This window comes from Euleptes europaea, chromosome 17, assembly GCF_029931775.1.
Source record: "Euleptes europaea isolate rEulEur1 chromosome 17, rEulEur1.hap1, whole genome shotgun sequence".
Taxonomy (NCBI): domain Eukaryota; kingdom Metazoa; phylum Chordata; class Lepidosauria; order Squamata; family Sphaerodactylidae; genus Euleptes; species Euleptes europaea.
The window spans coordinates 30791531-30811204 of NC_079328.1; the positions used below are offsets into that span (position 1 = coordinate 30791531).

General features: G+C 46.0%; 1 protein-coding gene across 2 annotated transcripts in view; it reads left to right on the forward strand.

The window, feature by feature from the left end:
* Positions 1–19443, forward strand: part of MAF (MAF bZIP transcription factor) — a 286190-nt gene extending 266747 nt beyond the window's left edge. For both annotated transcript variants that reach the window (XM_056862226.1, XM_056862225.1), the window contains one exon: positions 18760–19443. Coding sequence is in view for 1 of the 2 variants with exons in the window: in XM_056862225.1 (XP_056718203.1) it covers positions 18760–18808 (49 nt within the window). In the remaining variant the exon portion in view is untranslated. The remainder of the gene's footprint in view (positions 1–18759) is intronic.
* The last annotated feature ends 231 nt before the right edge of the window (positions 19444–19674 follow it).

The window sequence follows — 19674 nt, forward strand, 5'->3', positions numbered from 1 at the left end:
ATTGATGTCCCTCCCTCCTCTCCCCAAACCCCACCCTTCTCAGGCTCCACCCCAAAAACTTCCCGCCGGTGGTGAAGAGGGACTTGGGAACACTACATTATGTCCATGCATACTAGCAGCCTCCCAACCATGTATAGAACTTCCAGACCCATCTAGCCTCCATGTTGTCTGAACAGGAGTAATGTGCATAATCTGCATTCAGGTAAATATGGTGTGCTCACTATCCATTGGATTTTTCCATGTTCTGGTTCAAAGGTCAGAGCAAACCTAAAAAATAAAGAACCATGAGTTTACCAGCTTTTCTAAAAACCAAGGAAAAATGGGGCCCAACAGGCCTCACTGGGAAATGGTTTCCACAATGACAGGGCAACCAAATACCCAATTTCGTACAGGTACCTGCCTTGCTTTGGAGCAAGGCCTTTTTGGAAGATCTTAATGTATGTGAACGGTATACATTAGGCAATCTCTAGGCCCCTTTCATGTGCCCTCCGTTTCCTAAGGAAAAAAACCCCAATGGATGTGAGATGTATTGATCAGAGTGTTGGACTAGGAGCTGGGAAACCCAGGTTCAAAACCCTCGCTTGTCCCTGCAAGCTTGCGGAGTGACTTTGAGCCAGTTACACATTCTCATCCTAACCTACCTCGCAGAGTTGTGAGGAAAAATGGAGGAGAGGAGAGCTGTGTAAACTGTTTTGGGTTCCCACTGGGGAGAAAAGCGGGGGTACAAATAAAGTCAATAAGTAAATTAAATCTATTTTGGATATTCCCCAAGCTGTTTGAAGGAAGGAAGGAAGGAAGGAAGGAAGGAAGGAAGGAAGGAAGGAAGGAAGGAAGGAAGGAAGGAAGGAAGGAAGGAAGGAAGGAAGGAAGGAAGGAAGGAATGCCTTCAGCCGCATTTCAAACAAAAGCTCCTGAGACACAAGGAAAATTAATTTATTAAAAAGTAATCACTTGATAGTGTGCACAATGATAGAATAAATGAATCTGTTCGATATCTTATAAAACTGTGGGCAATCACATAATAGAGTTCTCGTCAATTTAGAGGGCTTGTTATAATACTTGGCAAATGCCAGTTAAACTATATATTATTCATAAAGCAAAATGTTTTAATTACTTCAGGGGGACATTTATTTTTCCGTCCCCCATTGTCCAAATGAAGCAAGAGCTAGATCCATAGCTGTTGTGAATCCTGCAGCAAATTGAAAGCAGTTATTTGCAAATGCATCCATTGGTCATGGGGAAGTAATGTGATGTAGTAATGCTCAGTAATGCTCAGTAATGCTCAGGAGAAAGCATCCCAAAATGATAAAGCATAGGTGGCACCGTTGGAGGGATTAGGATGCAGAACAACTTGGAAAATTAGGTATTAAGGTGTTTTGGCACTTTAATTTGATATAATTTCATGCCTTGAGATTCAGTTTAAAACAAACAAACACAGAACCAAAAACACCCCAACCCGATTTACAACCTGATGCTCTGCTGTGGCTGGCGGCAAGCTTTGCATTCGGGTCAGTCTGTGCCTCGCACAAGATAATATAGCGGAACATTTTTATTCATTTCTTTCAAAGAGGAGTGTATGGTAATCTCAGGCTGCCAAAAAAACCCCCAAAAAACCTACCTTCCTCAAAATGTTTTGTGCTGATCTGGAGAGGATCTGGTCTTTCAGCTCTTTGAGGGTGGACTCCATTTCTTTTTGTTTTCATGCAGACAAAATGGGGTTGCCGGGTCCCTCTTTGCCACTGGCAGGAGGTTTTTGGTGCGGAGCCTGAGGAGGGCGGGGTTTGGGGAGGGGAGGGACTTCGATGCCATAGAATCCAATCTCCAAAGCAGCCATTTTCTCCAGGCAATCAGATCTCTATTGGCTGGACATCATTTGTAATAGCAGGAGAGCTCCAGCAAGGACCTGGAGGTTGGCAACCCTAACATGATGTCTAAAAAGGCCTACAGAAAGAGAGAGAGAGAAATTCTCTGCCAGAAATGTTTGTCCAGCTCTTGTTTATCACACCGTAATGCTTCTTGTCATACACACGCACACCTACCTGCCTACCTCCACGTAATATCTCATAAACTGAACCTTTAATTGTCTGGCATCCCAATTCCAGCGATTCTGGTCACTGACTGTAAACCCAAAGTTTAATCCCCAGTTTGGGTGATAGTGTCATTAGGAAAATAATGTGATTGTGATGTCAAATCTTCCTCGCTTGGTTCTGAGCGGCAAGAGAGTAGGGGATTATCCCTCAGCCTTTCGACTGAAACAACATATGATGTCCGCAGCACAGCGATGCCACTGGGGAGGTTTTTGCGAGATGGTAAACCCGTCTAATTGCGGGTGCTGATAGGGCTCTGGGTGTTCTGTCTAACCTCGGTTATAATGTTGTTTTTCCCCCCCAAAGGATTCTGTATCTTTGTATATGTGTGTGCCTGTGTGTTTTTTGAAGTCTTGACAGGCATCATCATAATAATGAAAAATATAATTCCAATGCGAAATATTTTTCCCCTTCTTGTGTCTTTTTATTTTTTTTGTGTTTCGGTAGTTTCTTCTGCTTGCAAAGATTAAAGATGCAACGTTACAGAAGATAGGGCATTGCCTGTTTTATCTTTAGGGTTGCCAACCTCCGATACTAGCTGGAGATTTCCCGCTATTACAACTGATCTCCAGCCGATAGAGATCAGTTCCCCTGGAGAAAATGGCCGCTTTGGCAATTGGGCTCTATGGCACTGAAGTCCCTCCCCAAACCCCACCCTCCTCAGGCTCTGCCCCAAAAAGCCTCCCACCAGTGGGGAAGAGGGACACGGCAACCCTATTTATCTTCTAAAACTTCAAGGCAAAAAAATGGCCACTTTCTTTCAGGCATGAGATTTATTTGATCGAACGCGTTGCTGGGGGGGGAATGTTACAGTTGTACAGCAGTATTGGTTCATGCAAAATCCAAAACTATGAACAAAACTTGCATCATACCTTTGATTGGACCAATCAAATTGACACAAAAAGTTGTGCAAACATGTTAGCTACACATCTCTAGATAGCTCTGCTCAGCTGCCCATGGCTCAGTTCAGGCTAGGGTTGCCAACCTCCAGGTAGTGGCTGGAGATCTCCCTCTGTTACAATTGACCTCCAGGCAACCGAAATCAGCTGCCCTGGAGAAAACGGCCACTTGGGCAAATGGACTCTATGGCATTGAAGTCCCTCCCCTCTTCAAACTCCACCTTCCTCAGGCTCCACCCCCAAAATCTCCAGGTATTTCCCAACCTGGAGCTGGCAACCCTAGTTCAGGCATGATGTATAACCTGGTTTATTAAACTATGGTTTGTTACCAGGATTTGACTCATAGATGATGGTTCAGATCCAGGTTTCCTGTGGTAAATGATGGTTGTCTTGACTTTGCTCCTTCCCATACAGCTGGTATTCTAGATTGCCTTGCCATGAGGCCAGGACTGGGGAACAGGCTAGGATTAAGCCATCATCTCTGGGTTCATACATCACTTGAAATACTTAACCACACAGTAAAGACAAATTGTGATTTATAAGGTTGTCAGGCAACCGGGAGGAGGTTGGGGAGGTAGAGACCCACAAGTGATGTCACTATTTCAAGTGATACCAATTCTGCTCCTTTATTCCCCCCCCCCGCCCACATTCCAGTGAGTGCTAGCAAAGGACAGTGCTGCGCTGGTGGGGGATTGCCCACCATTAGTGAGCAAATGGCATCCCTAGTGGTGAATAAATCCTTTTCCAGGCATGGTCTCAGATCCTGGTTTGGTGAACCTTAACTAATTGTAGTTAGTGGAGTAGATTCCCCCAGGTAGTAGCTGGAGATCTCTTGCTTTTACAACTGATCTCCAGCCGACAGAGATCAGTTAACCTGGAGAAAATGGCCGCTTTGACAATTAGAGTCTATGGCATTGAAGTCCCTCCCCTCCCCTCCCCAAACCCTGCCCTCCTCAGGCTCTGCCCCAAAAACCTCCCACCAGTAGCAAAGAGAGACCTGGCAACCCTACATATGGCCTAGTCATATGGGTTTTTTTAACTGCCATGTTCATCTGCCCTTCTTCTCCCCCTTCCCAATTTTCTTCCTTCCTGTCCTTTTACTCAACCTATCCTTGCTTCCATCCTGTGGGTTTTCTCCTTTTCCTGAGAAAATGGTGAAGGGGGTGGTGTGGTAGGAACAGCCTGCCTCAGGTTGGGGCTCCACCCGGTTATGGAGCCATATGTGTAGAATGGCTTTCCTTCGTTGCAGAACAATAAACATGATTTCTGCACCTCGGGGCTAACCGTTTCCGTCATCAGGCTCCTGGTTCTCTGCACTGCGGGGATCACTGACCTGCTGTCTGTTGCCCTTCAGGACTAACACTGCCTGTAACCCACCAGTAACCAGAGAGTGGTATCATAGAATCATATAGTTGGAAGGGACCACCAGGGTCATGTAGTCTGATCTCCTGCACAATGCAGGAAACTCAAAACTACCTCCCCTTCACACCCTCCGTGGACCCAACTCCATGCCCAGAAGTTGGCCAAGATGCCCTCTCTCTCATAAACTGCCTAAGGTCATAGAATCAGCATTGCTGACAGATGGCCATCTAACCTTAAAAAACCCCAGGGAAGGAGCACTTGCCACCTCACGAGGAAGCCTGTTCCACTGAGGAACCGCTCTGTTAGAAAATTCTTGCAGCTTCTAGCAGGGGTCAAGTGAACCGAGGCTAATACAGTTCTGCCCGTCACCGAATAATAATGATGACATCTGCAAATCTAAAATTAGACAAGCACAAAAAGAATACACAAAAAGTCTTTACACAAAAAGAAAAAATGGACACAAGTCAGATGTTCAAAATCACAATATTCAGAAACCGGGCAAAAACATTTTAATCTTGCAGGTTACGGTCCTCCTACACACACACACACACACACACACACACACACAACTTCAAACAGAGAATCCAAGGTAAATGGGCTGAATTATGATGTATCAGGAGATTCCATTCTATCTCTTCCCCCAGGCTTAGACAAAGATTGGGGTTTCTCCACTCACTACAGGTATGAACAGGTCAGCATGACCCAACATTTCCATGTGCTAATTAGCTCTGCTTATCTTGTTTCACACCTTGATTAGGATGTACATTTATTCTACTCTACCCATCTTGGTCTTTACACACTCTGCATTGATTGGTTAATTTTTTTAAAAAAAACTGGCCCTCCCTTGTAACATCTTCCCACACCCACCCATCTGTTGCTTGTAACTGTAGCATTACATAACTTCTAAGAATGTCCACTCCGATATATCTGCTAAAGTGAGCTCTGATTTACCTAAATTTATCCTGGAATAAATGTTGCTCCATCTTTAAGTCTCTGCTGGGCTTCTGCTTCTAGGACAGCGAGTGACACTTCCTTGCCTAGTGGAGCTCTGTCCCTCTCTCGTTTTGGAAATAGGGTCCTGGATGCACTGCAAGCAGCCGCGCACTGGAGATTGAGCTCTGGCCAACAGTTCACTTAGACGTTTACACTGGGATTTAGCACAAAACGCTGAAATGCTGCTGTTCAATCACTGCTAACTCTCCGCTCGGCAGGGAATTGCTGGCAGATTCCGCACTTGTCTAATCCAATTTCCTGCCGTAAGAGATTTTCTTGGGGGAGATGTAACAGGACACACAGAGGAGCTTGCGATGCCATTTGACTGCAGCAAGAAGTCAGGAGTTCCAGCACTGCAGAGGCATTGGCCAGGTTCTTTGAAGTTCCAGATCCACATCAAGGGAAATCTAACCCTTGGGCTGTAACTGCTGCATAAACCTGCCTGTGCTCTACCTGGCAGCACCATCGCAAGGGTCTAGGAGAAATCGAGTTTGCCTTTACATCACCCTTCTTTTGTGGCCAACCAAATGATGATGCACCGAAGACTATCAGGAATAGGGACCACCGCCACTGTAAAATAGAAGAGTGGCAAAAGACCATGTGCTGCCGGAGCATTGCTCCAGGTGCTGCTTCTCTGCTGTATGTTGTTTGCTTTAATTCTTAGGCATGACGGGGGTTAAGTCTTAAGGCTGAGCAATCAGGGTATGGGAAATTTGGAGTATCGACGAAGATATCAGGCAGAAAACGAAGCAATGATTCTCATCTTAATCAAGTCTGAGGCCTGGAATCTCAGTCCGATATCAGCAGTCTCTAACTGGGGGCCTCAGCAGCAGGTCATAGAATCATAAAGTTGGAAGGGACCACCAGGGTCATCTAGTCCAACCCCCTGCACAGTGCAGGAGATTCACAACTACCTCCCCCCCAAACCCCCAGTGACCCCTACTACATGCCCAGACGCCTCAACCCTCTGCACTGTCATGGAGGTTTGCCAGAAGAAGAAGCCGCTCTCCTGTTCTTTACTGCACCACAGCAGTGCCATTAAAGATGGCTAGAAGGTATATTTGCAGCAGCCAGTTCTGCCATAAAGCAGTTCATGGTCCAAAATCAGGCCTGTTAACTGAGAAATGGAATTAATAGTTAATAATGAATAGTTGGCCTTAATTGTTCTTAGTTGGATGCATAGGTAATAATATTCTCCTGAAGCAGGAATAATATTCCCCAAGTTTCCAGTGATGGGTACCAGAATGTATTTCAAAAGGAGCTGTATTTGTCCCACCTGCCTGAGGGCTACCTGAAGAGAAAAAGTGCTTCTGAGCATGCAGAGAGTGCTATTACTTAAGTTGTTTTCCCAGCGCACCTTTGTATTTATTTAATAGAGATCTATCAAAATGAAACACTGGACATCTATATGTGGATACCTAAATCCACATATTGGGACCACACCGACACTATACAGATTTTTCTGCAAACTTTGGGCATGCTCCAGATTTTCAGAAAAATCTGAAAAGTTTATATATATATATATATATATATATATATATATATATATATATATATATATATATATATATATATATATATATATAGTTTAAATTCCTCCCATTTAAATACAGTGTTATGTGCGAATGCTCAGACCATACTCTTACCTTTTGAACTGGTGGTGGCCACTGCCACAGGGATCCTCTCTGGGCCTGGCCGACATGTTGGAGGACACTGGGAAGAGCTCCATGCCCGGCAGCAACAGCAACAGTGCCTGGGAACAGCTCTGCGCCCAGAGCAGCTCCCTGCGTCTTCTGCTGAGGTAGCTGGGAGTGGTGCAGAGCTCAAGGTTGGTAGTGGGGCCTGGAGCCACCATGGTGGGGAAAGAGATGGGATTCTCACTTCCCCCTGCCCCGAGTCTCGTGGGCCTCCCACTTGTGTGATTCTATAATTATAGCCACTTAGGAGAATGTCACGTCCAAGCAAGCTTCCAAACATAGGGTTGGATCCAGCCATCTTTTTTTTTTTTTTAATTCAGACTAACCCAAACAACATGGCTTGTGTCTGTGCAGGAGCCATGATCCCCAGCGGAGCCTTTTTGGGAGGTCAGAAGGGACCTGTCCTTCCTATTTCCCCAGCAGAGAAGTGTCTTTGCTGCATCAGGAACCGTGGTGTAGAGGATTGGCACCCAATGTGATCTCACAGAGTTTGCACGAGAGATCAGCAGTCCCATCTGCTGTGCAACATGGTTGGACAGGCACATTCCCTTCCACCCTCTTGAGCTGCTGCAACAATCTGGTCTGGTGCTGGGTCCAAGCCGACGTTTAGAGCATTTTTATGTGACTAATGATGACTGTTTCCTTGCCAGGCACCATCTAAGCTATTCCTTGCCTGAACTCTTTGCTTTTGCAATCTGGGGGTTATTTATATAAAGCAATTGCTTTGCAGGCAGCGACAGATTCCAGAGGATACAGCCATGTTATGATGCCAAGGCCAAATCGACACCTTAAAGATGTACGGATTTGCGGTAGCAGAGGTTTTTATGTGCTTACTTCTTTCGATGCATGGAGCGTAACGTTCACTGGGCAGATATACACACACAAAGGTACAAACAGGAGGAGAATGGATGGAGCTAATTACAAGAGACCAGAAGGCCCAGTATCCTGAGACATAGGTACATTACACACTCTTTTGACTGAGCCTTTTTTCATCTGTCTTCTGCAAAGTAATGTAACACACCTGTCTATTGTGGCACTGGGTTTTTTGGCCTGTCTTCTTAAGAACTCCCATCCTTCGTTCATTCAGTTTTTACCTGGGTGTATCTGCTGCTTGAATGCAGCACTTTATGCCCCTGATTTAGAGGACTCAGGCCCACAAAAGCTAATGGCGCAATAAGTTGCTTAGCCTGTGAGGGACCACAAGACTCTTGTTTCATTTGGGGCACATTAGTGCATGCTGTGCCCTGACCTGGATGGCCCAGGCTGGCCAGCCTCACCAGATCTCAGAAGCTATGCAGTGTCAGGCTTAGTTAGTACTTGGATGGGAGACCACCAAGGAAGTGCGGGAGTGTTCACCAAGGAAGTGCAAGGGTGTTCATCAAGGAAGGGGAGGGGTCTTCACACACGGCATAGTTAAATTGTGGAACTTCCTGCCCCAGGATGTGGTGATGGCTGCCAACTTGGAAGGCTTTCAGAGGGGAATGGACATGTTCATGGAGGAAAGGGCTATTCATGGCTACTGATCTCTATCGGCTGGAGATCAGTCGTAATAACAGGAGATCTCCAGCTAGTACCTGGAGGTTATCAAAAGCTAACAGCAACGATGGCCATAACACAAAGCATGCTTAAACACTAAAGGTCCTAACCAAGCCCAACAATTTAATATGTCAAACACCAGAAAAGACTCTGAGTTCATTGTGGATACAATTTGTGGTTGGTTCAGGAATGACCCGGTGCTTGCACAGGGGACCTTTACATTTTAGTTAGATAGGATTCTTTATATGTTTAGACACTGTATATTTTGTAACATTTGTATAACGTTGTTGTGGCATGTACTTTTGACATATTAAAATTGTTGGGCGCGGTTAGGACCTTTAGTATTCAAGCATGATCTGTGTTATGGCCATAGTTGCTGTTAGCTTTTGATAGTCTATACATTGTACAGTACCTGGAGGTTGGCAACCCTTCCAGCAGAGCAGATTGGTTCCATGACTAGATCTGATTTTGTTTCCATTTATGGGGACAGAACAAGCTGCTAGTGGCTGTGTCGTGTTTTCATCACGCATATATGCTTGTTCTTGTTTAAACCCAGACAAAAGAAAAAGACAAACAGGACACCTTGCGCCTTCCTTTGCATGGTATGCAGAGTCTGCTCCCGTTGACAGCTAGCAGCGGCAGCGAACGACTGCATCAGGGCACACTTTATCTCCAGCTGTCCGGGCAAATTCCCCTGGATTTCCCCCTTCTCCCTGGTTCCTCTACACGCAGATGGATTAGAGCAAGAGACATTTTACATGCTGCACATCATTAGCTATCCTCCCTCACTCCTCTGCAAATAACAACTGGGCTCTATCATCAGGACATTCATAACACCTTGACATTTTTACAACTGCCGTGGCGCTGCACTCTTACCAAAGCAATCTCCCCGCTTAAAGGCATGGAGCTAATTCGTGAAAGATCACTCAGAAAGTGCCTCTGTTAAAGCAGCAAGCACTGTTTTCTCTCTCTCTCTCTCTCTCTCTCTCTCTCTCTCTCTCTCTCTCTCTCTCTCTCTCTCTCTCTCTCTCTGTCTCTCTCTCTCTCTCTCTCTCTCTGTGGGGGGGTGTACAAAAAAAACCTAGGGGAAGAAAAAGGGCAACACAACCAATGCTTTTTAAAATAAATTGCACTGAAATTGTGAGAAAAAGAGACACAAAGCGAAGTATGCAGAACTAAGGCTCGGAGCCAACTAGCATTTTCACACTATCTCACCCAGTTCCTTTCCTTACTACAGACCCCAGCCTACCTGGGGGTCCATGCTGGTCCCATTACCCCCAGCGTACCCCTTTTGGGTGGTCAAAGGGGATCCCGCCTTCCTTTTTCACCAGCAGAAAACATAGATGGATCCAGCCCTAGGACTCGTGCAACACAAAGTGCAGGCGTGTTCACCAAGGAAGTGCAGGGGTCTTCACACCCCGCATAGTTAAACTGTGGAACTTGCTGCCCCGGGATGCAGTACTGGTCAAAATGAATACTAGTCATGATGCATACCTATTCCCTCCAGGATCAGAGGAACATGACGAATATATTAGGTGCTGTGGAACACAGGCAGGATGGTGCTGCTGCAGTTGTCTTGTTTGGGGGCTTCCTAGAGGGACCTGGCTGGCCACTGTGTGAACAGACTGCTGGACTTGATGGGCCTTGGTCTGATCCAGCAGGGCCTTTCTTATGTTCTTAATCCCTTAAATTGGGAGGATGTTTGCACACAGGCAGGTGGTTTTTACTGAAGCTGAGGTGATATCAGCATAAAACCTTCAAGGATGGCATTGGCGGAGATGGAGGAAGAGAGCTCAAGCGATTCTCTAACCAGCCAAATATAATGATCAGTTCTTAAGCTGCGAATAAGACCAAAGGACAAAGGAGGAGCTGTCTAGACTATCTCACTTACAAGATATTGATTGTTCCAGTGGTAAACTGGTTAGTATAAGTGTGTTTGGCTGGAAAGGTCATGAGTTGTAACACCTGGCAGAGAGCTATTCAACCTTGACACAAGTCAAATTACTGCAGTGTTGCTGAAAGAGGCTTTCTAATACTAATACTATCTTGCCTCAACAAAGTGTTCGGCTTTTGTTCTGGGGAAAGGGGCCAGTGAGGAGTTGGAAAGCAGAACATACGCTTTGCACCGTTTCAGTTCTTGGCATATCTAGTTAAACAATCACCACGAAGGCGCCAGTGTGGTGTAGGGAAAGAGCTGTGGCTCAGTTGTAGAGCGTAGGCTTGGCATTTAGACGGTCCCAAGTTCAATCCCAAGCATCTCCAGTTGAAAGGGCCAGGCCATAGGTGATGTGAAAGACCCCGAGAGCCTGGAGAGCCGCCGCCAGTCAGAGTTGACTGACCTTGATTGACCAATGGTTGATTCAGTATAAGCTTCCTGTGTTTATGTGTCTTCATATGCGTAGTGGTTAGCGTGTCAGACTAGGATCTGGGAGATTCCAGGCTTGAATCACCACTCTGATATGGAAGCTTGCTGGGTGACCTTGGGCCAGTCACACACACTCAGCCTAACTTAACTCACAGGGTTGTTGTGAGGTTAAAATGGAGGAGAGGAGGAGGATGTAAGCCACTCTTAGTCCCCATTGGGGTGGGGCAAGGCAGGGTGTAAACCCAGTAAATAAATATAGGTAGGCTGGCAAGGATCTCAACCAAAAAGCCCCTGCTGGTCAAGGTAGATAGAATCACAGAATCATAAAGTTGGAAGGGGCCACCAGGGTCATCTAGTCCAACCCCCTGAGCAATGCAGGAAATTCACATCTACCTCCCCCCACACCCCCAGTGACCCCTACTCCATGCCCAGAAGATGGCCAAGATGCCCTCCCTCTCATGATCTGCTTAAGACATAGAATCAGCATTGCTGACAGATGGCCTTCTAACTTCTTCTTAAAAACCTCCAGGGAAGGAGAGCTCACCACCTCCCGAGGAAGCCTGTTCCACTGAGGAACCACTTTAACTGTTAGAAAATTCTTCCTAATGTCTAGACGGAAACTCTTTTGATTTTTGATGATAGCACTAGATTGATTTTGGTCTGACTCAGTTTGAATATGGACAACCAAGTACACTTTTTGTCTGTGATGGAGTTGCTCATAGACAGAGATGCCTGCAATAATCCACTAGAAAGGAAAATTCCTTCTTTCTTGATCTGAGCCTCCTCTTGGTTGCTCAGCAGTGACCAGGAGCACATTTTATGAGCTCTGGCCAATTCACTGGTTCTGGCCCCTGCTGACCTTGTCTGCCGTGATACATGAGCAGATAACCTTTTGACTTGCTTACTGCACTGTGCTGAACAGGGGGCTGCCCTTGAGGACTATTTAGAAGCTGCAAAATGGCCCACCAGGTAGCAATCTGATTGATTACTTGTAGTGATTTTATGTGAGCACTGATGGTTATAGTCCTCTTCTAGGCTAACTTCACGCGCTGGTTACCACCTTTAAAGCCCAGAATACTTGAGGGAGCCCATTCTCTTCAGTGGTGTTCACTAAGATCTAGTTCTGAGGATCACCTCTTGGCTAATCCAAACAGGGCTTTCATAGCCTAGTGGTTAAGAGTGCTGGACTGTAATCTGGTGAACCGGGTTGGTTTTCCCACTCCTATACATGAACCAGCTGGGTGAGCTTGGACTAGTCACAGCTCGCTCAGAACTCTCTTAGCCTCACCTACCTCACAAGGTGTCTGTTGTGGGGAGGGAAAGGGAAGGAGGTTGTAAACCGGTTTGATTCTCCTTAAAAAGTAGAGAACATCAGCATAGAAAAACCAACTCTTCTTCTTTCAGCCTGCGATGGGAGGGGGGAGGTGAAAAAGTCGAGGGTCTTGGAGGTTGAGCATGGTGTAATAGCTAGGGTGTCAGACTAAGATCAGGGAGACCTACATTTGAATCCCCACTCTGCCACAGCAACTGACCTCAGGTCAGTCACGCTCTCTCAGTGTGGTTGTTGTGAGGATAAAATGGAGAAGCGGCGAATGATGATGTAAGTCACTTTGGGTCCCCACTGGGGAAACAAGTGGCGCGTAAATAAATAAATAAATAAATTCAAATCCCCCCAACTTCCGGTTCCTTTCTCCCTTAGCAGTGAATAACTGGCCTTTGCTCCTGTGGGGAATGTTAAGCCCTGCTCTTGAAGGGATGCAGAGGTTGTGAGTCTCCTCAATTTCTTCTCCCTCCACGACTGTGCTTCATGTAATGTGGCCTGTGGGGCTACGGCATGCTCACCTTTCTCAGGTATGCTCCTGTGGTCCTCTCAGGTTTCACAATCTCAAGCACAGACTCATAGGACTCAATCTGTTATGGAAGGAGGGGGGAATGCTTCAAAGCACCAATTTAGGTAAATTATCTAGGACTGCATATATCAAGCGATCAATAAATAAATTTGACTGAAGGGAAATGCACTGAATTATGTACCAAAGTACAATGTGAGGGTTTAAAGCTAATGGCTTTGAATTATCGAGTACTTGAACCATTTATCAAAGTGCAAAGTAGCAATTATTTTGGAAATATTGTTCCTTTTTATTTATCACAAAGCCATTTCATTCCCTTTTTAAATATTGCTACTTTGTTTGCTTAAAGGAGGGTTTCTAAAATGATAGAAGGCTGTAAGTAGCTTGTCGCTGGAGGTGGATTTTAGCCTTATGACGGGGCTTGGCTTAGTGAAACCGACCTGTTTGGAAATCAACATTCCTCTTATCCAGAGAGCTTAGATGAGAAAGTTTTTTAAAAAGGTCCTGCTGAATCAAATATAGGCCCACCTTGCCTGTATTCCATTCCCCACAGATGTCTCTGAGAATCCCCACAAGCGGGACACAGAGGCCAAAGTTCCTTGCTATTACCTGCAAGCTACTGGCATTCAAAGGTACACTGCCTCCAGGCTTGGAGGTTCCATTTAGCCATCTGGATTAATGGCATCCACGGGCTTGTACTCCAAGAATCTGAAGTCGTCTAAGCTCTTGGCCATCACTACATCCTAATGATTTTTTAAAACTTTATTTATATCTCCACACTGGGTACCTAAAGTGGTTTGTAAGATAGCATTCAACTCTTTTCCATTTTATCCTCGCCGTCGCAACAACACTGTGAGGTAAGGCACAGAGTGCATGACTGACCCACGGTTACCCAGCAAGCTTCCATAGCAGAATGGGGATTTGAATCTGCGTGCATCTCACAGAGCCTAATCTGACACTCTAACTACTATACCGCGCTGACAGACAGTTGTATAATTATATATTATGTGAAGAAGCGCTTCCTTGAGTCTGTCCTGAATCTACCCCCCATCCATCAGGTGCATGGGATGGAGTATTGGGATGGAATATTGGGATGGAACCAGCATGGTGTAGTGGTTAAGAGCAGTGGTTTGGAGCAGTGGAGTCTGATCTGGAGAACGGTGTTTGATTCCCCACTCCTCCCCATGAGCAGCGGAGGCTAATCTGGTGAACTGATTTGTTTCCCCACTCCTACACACGAAGCCAGCTGGGTGACCTTGGGCTACTCACAGTTCGCTCCGAACTCTCTCAGCCCTACCTACCTCACAGGGTGTCTGTTGTAGGGAGGGGAAGGGAAGGTGATTGTAGGCTGGTTTGAGTCTTCCTTAAGTGGTAGAGAAAGTTGGCATATAAAAACCAACTCTTTCTATTGAGACTAGGGTGTTTTGTCCATGCTGAGAGGCATTGTATTTTCCAAGACTGGATAACCTGGAATTCAACCAAAAGGGGATACCTGCTTAGTCAGCTTTACAGTGATTTGGGACAGAGTGGCAGCATACCATAATACTAGGGAGGAGGGTCTCTGTGTATGGAAACGATGTTGTTTGCGGCCTGTGCACTCGAAGTTGGAGAGCTGAGTGGTCCGAAAACAGTGCTTTCCTAAGCAGAAATGCCCCCATATGAACCCAATGATGTCAAAGGTCTTAGAAGGGTGTAACTCTGCTTGTGTGTGTATATATATATAAAGTGCTGTCAAGTCGCAGCCGACTTATAGCAATTTTTGCGGGGTTTTCCAGGGCAAGGGATTAAGCAGAGGGGGTTTGCTATTGCCTTCCTCTGCAGAGTCTTCCTTGGAGGTCTCCCTTCCAAGTACCAATGAAGCTTAGCTTCCGAGATCTGACGAGATCGGGCCATACTGTCCCAATCCACATCCCATAACTCTGCTTAGCATTATAACATGCTTATCAAAGGAACACATGCATGGCAAAACTGCAGGTTTTCCATGCTAAAGAGAAACAAAAATGATCCAGATAGTTCTTCCTGCTTGTAATCAACAATGAAGTTCTTTTGTAACTTTTGTGAAGGGAGCCAGCGTGGTGTAGTGGTTAAGAGCGATGGCTTGGAGTCTGATCTGGAGAACCGGGTTTGATTCCCCACTCCTCCACATGAGCGGCAAAGGCTAATCTGGTGAACTGGATTTGTTTCCCCACTCCAACACACGAAGCCAGCGGGGTGACCTTGAGCAAGTCACATTTTCTCAGCCCCACCTACCTCACAGAGTGTCTGTTGTGGGGAGGGGAAGGGAAGGTGATTGTAAGCTGGTTTGAGTCTCCCTTAAGTGGTAGAGAAAGTCGGCATATAAAAACCAACTCTTCTTCTTCTAAGAAGAAAAAGGCTCTCCTGGTACCAAAAGCAAGAGAAATCAACTTGCCTTTTTCTTTTCTTTTTTTAGGTAACTCACTTTAACCCTGAATAACAATTTTTTAAAAGTCATGCAAGGTATCAGTTGCCTGCTTTTGAGGTTAGACATGAGAACAGAACAAAATGTCAGTGCTAACATGGTGGAGGGGCTACCAGTGTGAATCATAAGCCGGAAATCCCCAATTCAAAATTAAACTTTCTGTCTCTGCCTCAGTCTCATAGCTGTGGTATGGGATTATAACATGGGATTATTATCGTTAGCAGTTATGGTAAATTTTGCCAGAGGGCTACTTTGAGGAGTGAGTGGATGGAGGGCCAGGATCCCACCTAGTTACCCCAAAGGGGACCACTACTCCCCTGTACTTGGGAAGAGGGAATGAACAGGACTTCCCAAGGTTGGATTTGGTCTAGATGTGAAAACGGACCAAAATGTTAAAGGTAAAGGTCCCCGGTGCAAGCACCGGGTCATTCCTGACCCATGGGGTGACGTCACATTCCGATGTTTCCTAGGCAGACTTTGTTTTAGGGGGTGGTTTGCCAGTGCCTTCCCCAGTCATCTTCCCTTTACCCCCAGCAAGCCGGGTCCTCATTTTACCGACCTCGGAAGGATGGGAAGGCTGAGTCGACCTTGAGCCGGCTACCTGAAACCGAATTCCGTCGGGATCGAACTCAGGCCGTGAGCAGAGCTTGGACTACAGTACTGCAGCTTACCACTCTGCGCAATGGAGCTCTAAATGTTAGCACCGACATAATGCTGCTTCCCAAAAAGATGTGCCATTGCAGCAGTGAGCGTCACCAGGCGTCTGCGCATCTTGTTATTGTCTACTTAAGGGCCAAGGTTGTTCCTTAGACTGTGGACCGGTCCAGGCTCCCTCACTGCCTACCAAGATTAGGCTACGTTCTTAGGATAGTTTCTTATGTTACTTCTGCTACTTCTGTCTGCGCCACCAGATATCACGAGAAACTTTGGGGACCATGTGGGAGGAGCCTAGGATATGGCTCCTCGCCCACCAGCGATAACACGGGATCTGAGGATTCAGATGACAGTGGGGAGGGGTTGTGGTGTGGGCTTCTCCTCCATGCTCCAGGGCTTCTTATATTCTCCCGGCAGTGTGAGAGGGCATGATCGGGCCACAGGGAGTTAACACGAGCACCTTGTCTTAGTCTTTTCTACCTCGCATGCATGTCTTTTTGAGCCGAGGATGGCAGCCAATCAAATGTCCATGTTGGAAATGGTTATTGGCTGCCTGCAGGTAAAGGGGATATCAAAGCCCCACCAGCCGAATATTTCCTCAACCACTTCTGTAGTTTCGAATGAAATACCGTTGGAAAACTACTGCAGAGGGTAGTGCGAGGGGTCACGTCTCCTGCGGGTTTTTTTTTTAATAGGTTGCTTTTTTTTAATGACAAGATTTACTGCTGCCATCATGAAGGATAAAGATGATGGGGCATGCTGACCATGGTTTGTTTGACCCGTGACTGCTCCACTCTGGGTCACTTGCCATTTTTTTTAAATTTGCCTTTGGACTAAGGTCTTTCTTTTCTATTATTAAAAGGTAAAGGTCCCCTGTGCAAGCACCAGGTCATTCCTGACCCATGGGGTGACGTCACATCCCGACGTTTACTAGGCAGACTTTGTTTACGGGGTGGTTTGCCAGTGCCTTCCCCAGTCATCTTCCCTTTACCCCCAGCAAGCTGGGTACTCATTTGACCGACCTTGGAAGGATGGAAGGCTGAGTCAACCTTGAGCTGGCTACCCGAAACCGACTTCCGTCGGGATCGAACTCAGGTCGTGAGCAGAGCTTGGACTGCAGTACTGCAGCTTGAGCCTACTATGAGATGTATATATTTTAATGATGAATTGGTATTTGTGTTTTAATGCTATCTTGAACATGTTTAATTTTTTAAATTATTTTACTATTTTGAAATTTTATTTTGGGGGAATAGCCACCTTATTCTGTATTGTTGCTATGGTTTTTGGTGTTTTTTTTGCTAATGCAATAAATACTTGATGATGTTGATGAAATAGTCTGTTAAAACAGTCACTTGCCTGTTTGTAAGAGCCATTTCTTCCAGACTGCTAGGCAAGGAAACTCTGTGTAGGTTGAATCTTTGCTTTTTATAGGCCATGAATGAATAATATTCGAATGTAGACACATTATGTTATGGACAAGAAGATTGCACCTGGCTGTCCGAGCTAGGATTGCCAGGTGGCTGGAACTGGCGAGCAATTGCCTGCCAATCCAGCAGCCTGCTTGGGGTGGGGTTTGAATGGTAAAAGGCCCTTTGCAATGCAGCGCTTCCGGGACTAAACCCGGAAGTTACATAAACATGTCACACATGGCCGAATGCGCACAACTGCCCGCCCCTGCCCCCCAAAACCTCCCACCGGTGAAGAGGTAGGACTAGGGTTGTCAGGTCTCTTTTCACCACCAGAAGGAGGTTTTTGGGGCAGGGCCTGAAGAGGGCGGGGTTTAGGGAGGGGAGGGACTTCAAAGCCATAGAGTTCAGTTGCCAAAGTAGCCATTTTCTCCAGGTGAACTGATCTCTATCGGCTGGAGATCAGTTGTAATAGCAGAAGATCTCCAGCTAGTACCTGGAGGTTGGCAACCTTAGGTAGGACCTGGCAACCCTATTCTGAGCCCCTCTTAGATTTGGCTTTGGGAACTATTGTGGGGTAGAATGAAATGGTCTCAAACAGCCCTCTGTTTGGACAGCAAAGGACACATTGATTGGCTTTCTGTCTACAAGGGCTACTAATTCATGTTACATTTCATTGGCACCAGGCCTTATTCAGTCCTTATTCATTGGCACCAGGCCTTATCCAGCTTGTGCTCCATTTAAGAGGCTCTCTAGACATAACAGAGGGGTAAAGCTGTGCCTGGACAGTTCCATAATACAGATGGGGAAATGGCATGTTGTGATTGTTATTTTAAAAGCTGTGCCCAAAGCATCTCTTCCCCAAATCAAGGAGCCAATCCTGGCTATCCTCCACCTCTCTAGGGTTTCCAGGTCCCTCTTCGCAATCGGCGGGAGGTTTTTTGGCCGGAGCCTGAGGAGGGCGGAGTTTAGGGAGGGGAGGGGCTTCAACGCCATAGAGTCCAATGGCCAAAGCGGCCATTTTCTCCAGGTGAACTGATCTCTGTCGGCTGGAGATCAGTTGTAATAGCAAGAGATCTTCTGCTATTACCTGGAGGTTGGCAACCCTACACCTCACTGTGGCATGCGGTGCTTCAGAAGAAAACCAAGAGGCATCACTTTTGGATCAGTACTAATTCAAAAACAGCTGCCTCCATCACAGAAAGCTATTTAGCTTGCAACTCCCCTACATGTTGTGTTTGGCTCCAGCAGGCATGATAGCCATTTTGGGATGGCATCCACAGACAGTCCTCAAACTTCTAAACTGCCCACAAGATCAACAAGATTCAGCCCCCCCCCCCCATCCTACCAGTTACACACCACCGGGCTTCTCGAGTCAAAACGAATAAAAGACGCACAGATCATTACTGTTCAGAAATAACTAAGCAGTAGGAGATTTCCGTAATCACCTTTTATTTGTTTCTTTGCTTACAGAAAACCTGATGCTGGATTGCAGATGGCTTGCAACAATTTTCTGGCATGAAGACAGCTACAAAGCACAAGCAAAACAATCCCCACAGACAAATGAACTCAGAACAAAGGAAGAACAAAAAAAATGGAGTTTTCATGGCGTTGAAGAGTCCTTTATTTTTCCTCAAGTTTTCTTTTCTTAAAAAAAAAAAAACTTTCGCGGGAACTTTCACGGGGACAAGTCAGACTTGCTCTTCAGGTGACAATATTCAAGCATGTTCTTTTACTACATTTAAATTGAAAAGAAATAAACTGAACGGAACACAGTGCCAAGAGAACATGGGACACTGCAAACATCTGGTACAATTGAACCCTCCTTAAAACTGTAATCCAAGAACTCGATGGAATACATTTGAACCCCTTTCAATTGATTATCTTCTGTGTTTATAAAGAGACAACATTATCCCAGTAATATTTAGAGAATGGTTTGCAAATGTACCTTTTAATATCATATTTTAAGGAAATCCTGCAATATATTTAATTAGAAAGAGAGTAACCTGGAACTTTGGGCCCCTTCTCTTTCTTGGGAAGGTAGTTTTATTTGTGGCCAAGGAGACTTTTTTGATGATTTAAAAGTCGCGGGTGGTTTTGTCACACCCGCTGTGCATTGACCGTTATCAGAATCACAGGCAACGGGAGGACCTCATCTGAGAATGAAAGCCCTAACCGCAAACGGAAACCCCAGAGGGCAGTTCCTGAATTCTGAGCCATGTTTTTGAACAGATGGGAAGCCCACAGTGCCCTCCTAAGCAGAATCCCACCCCTGTAAGCCCACCGGAATCAGAAGGCTTAGAAGGGTGTCCCTCCGCTTAAGACGGCCCGGTCGGCCATTCACATCTCATGCAGCAACTCCCAATGAGTGTACCTGGGTCATAAGCA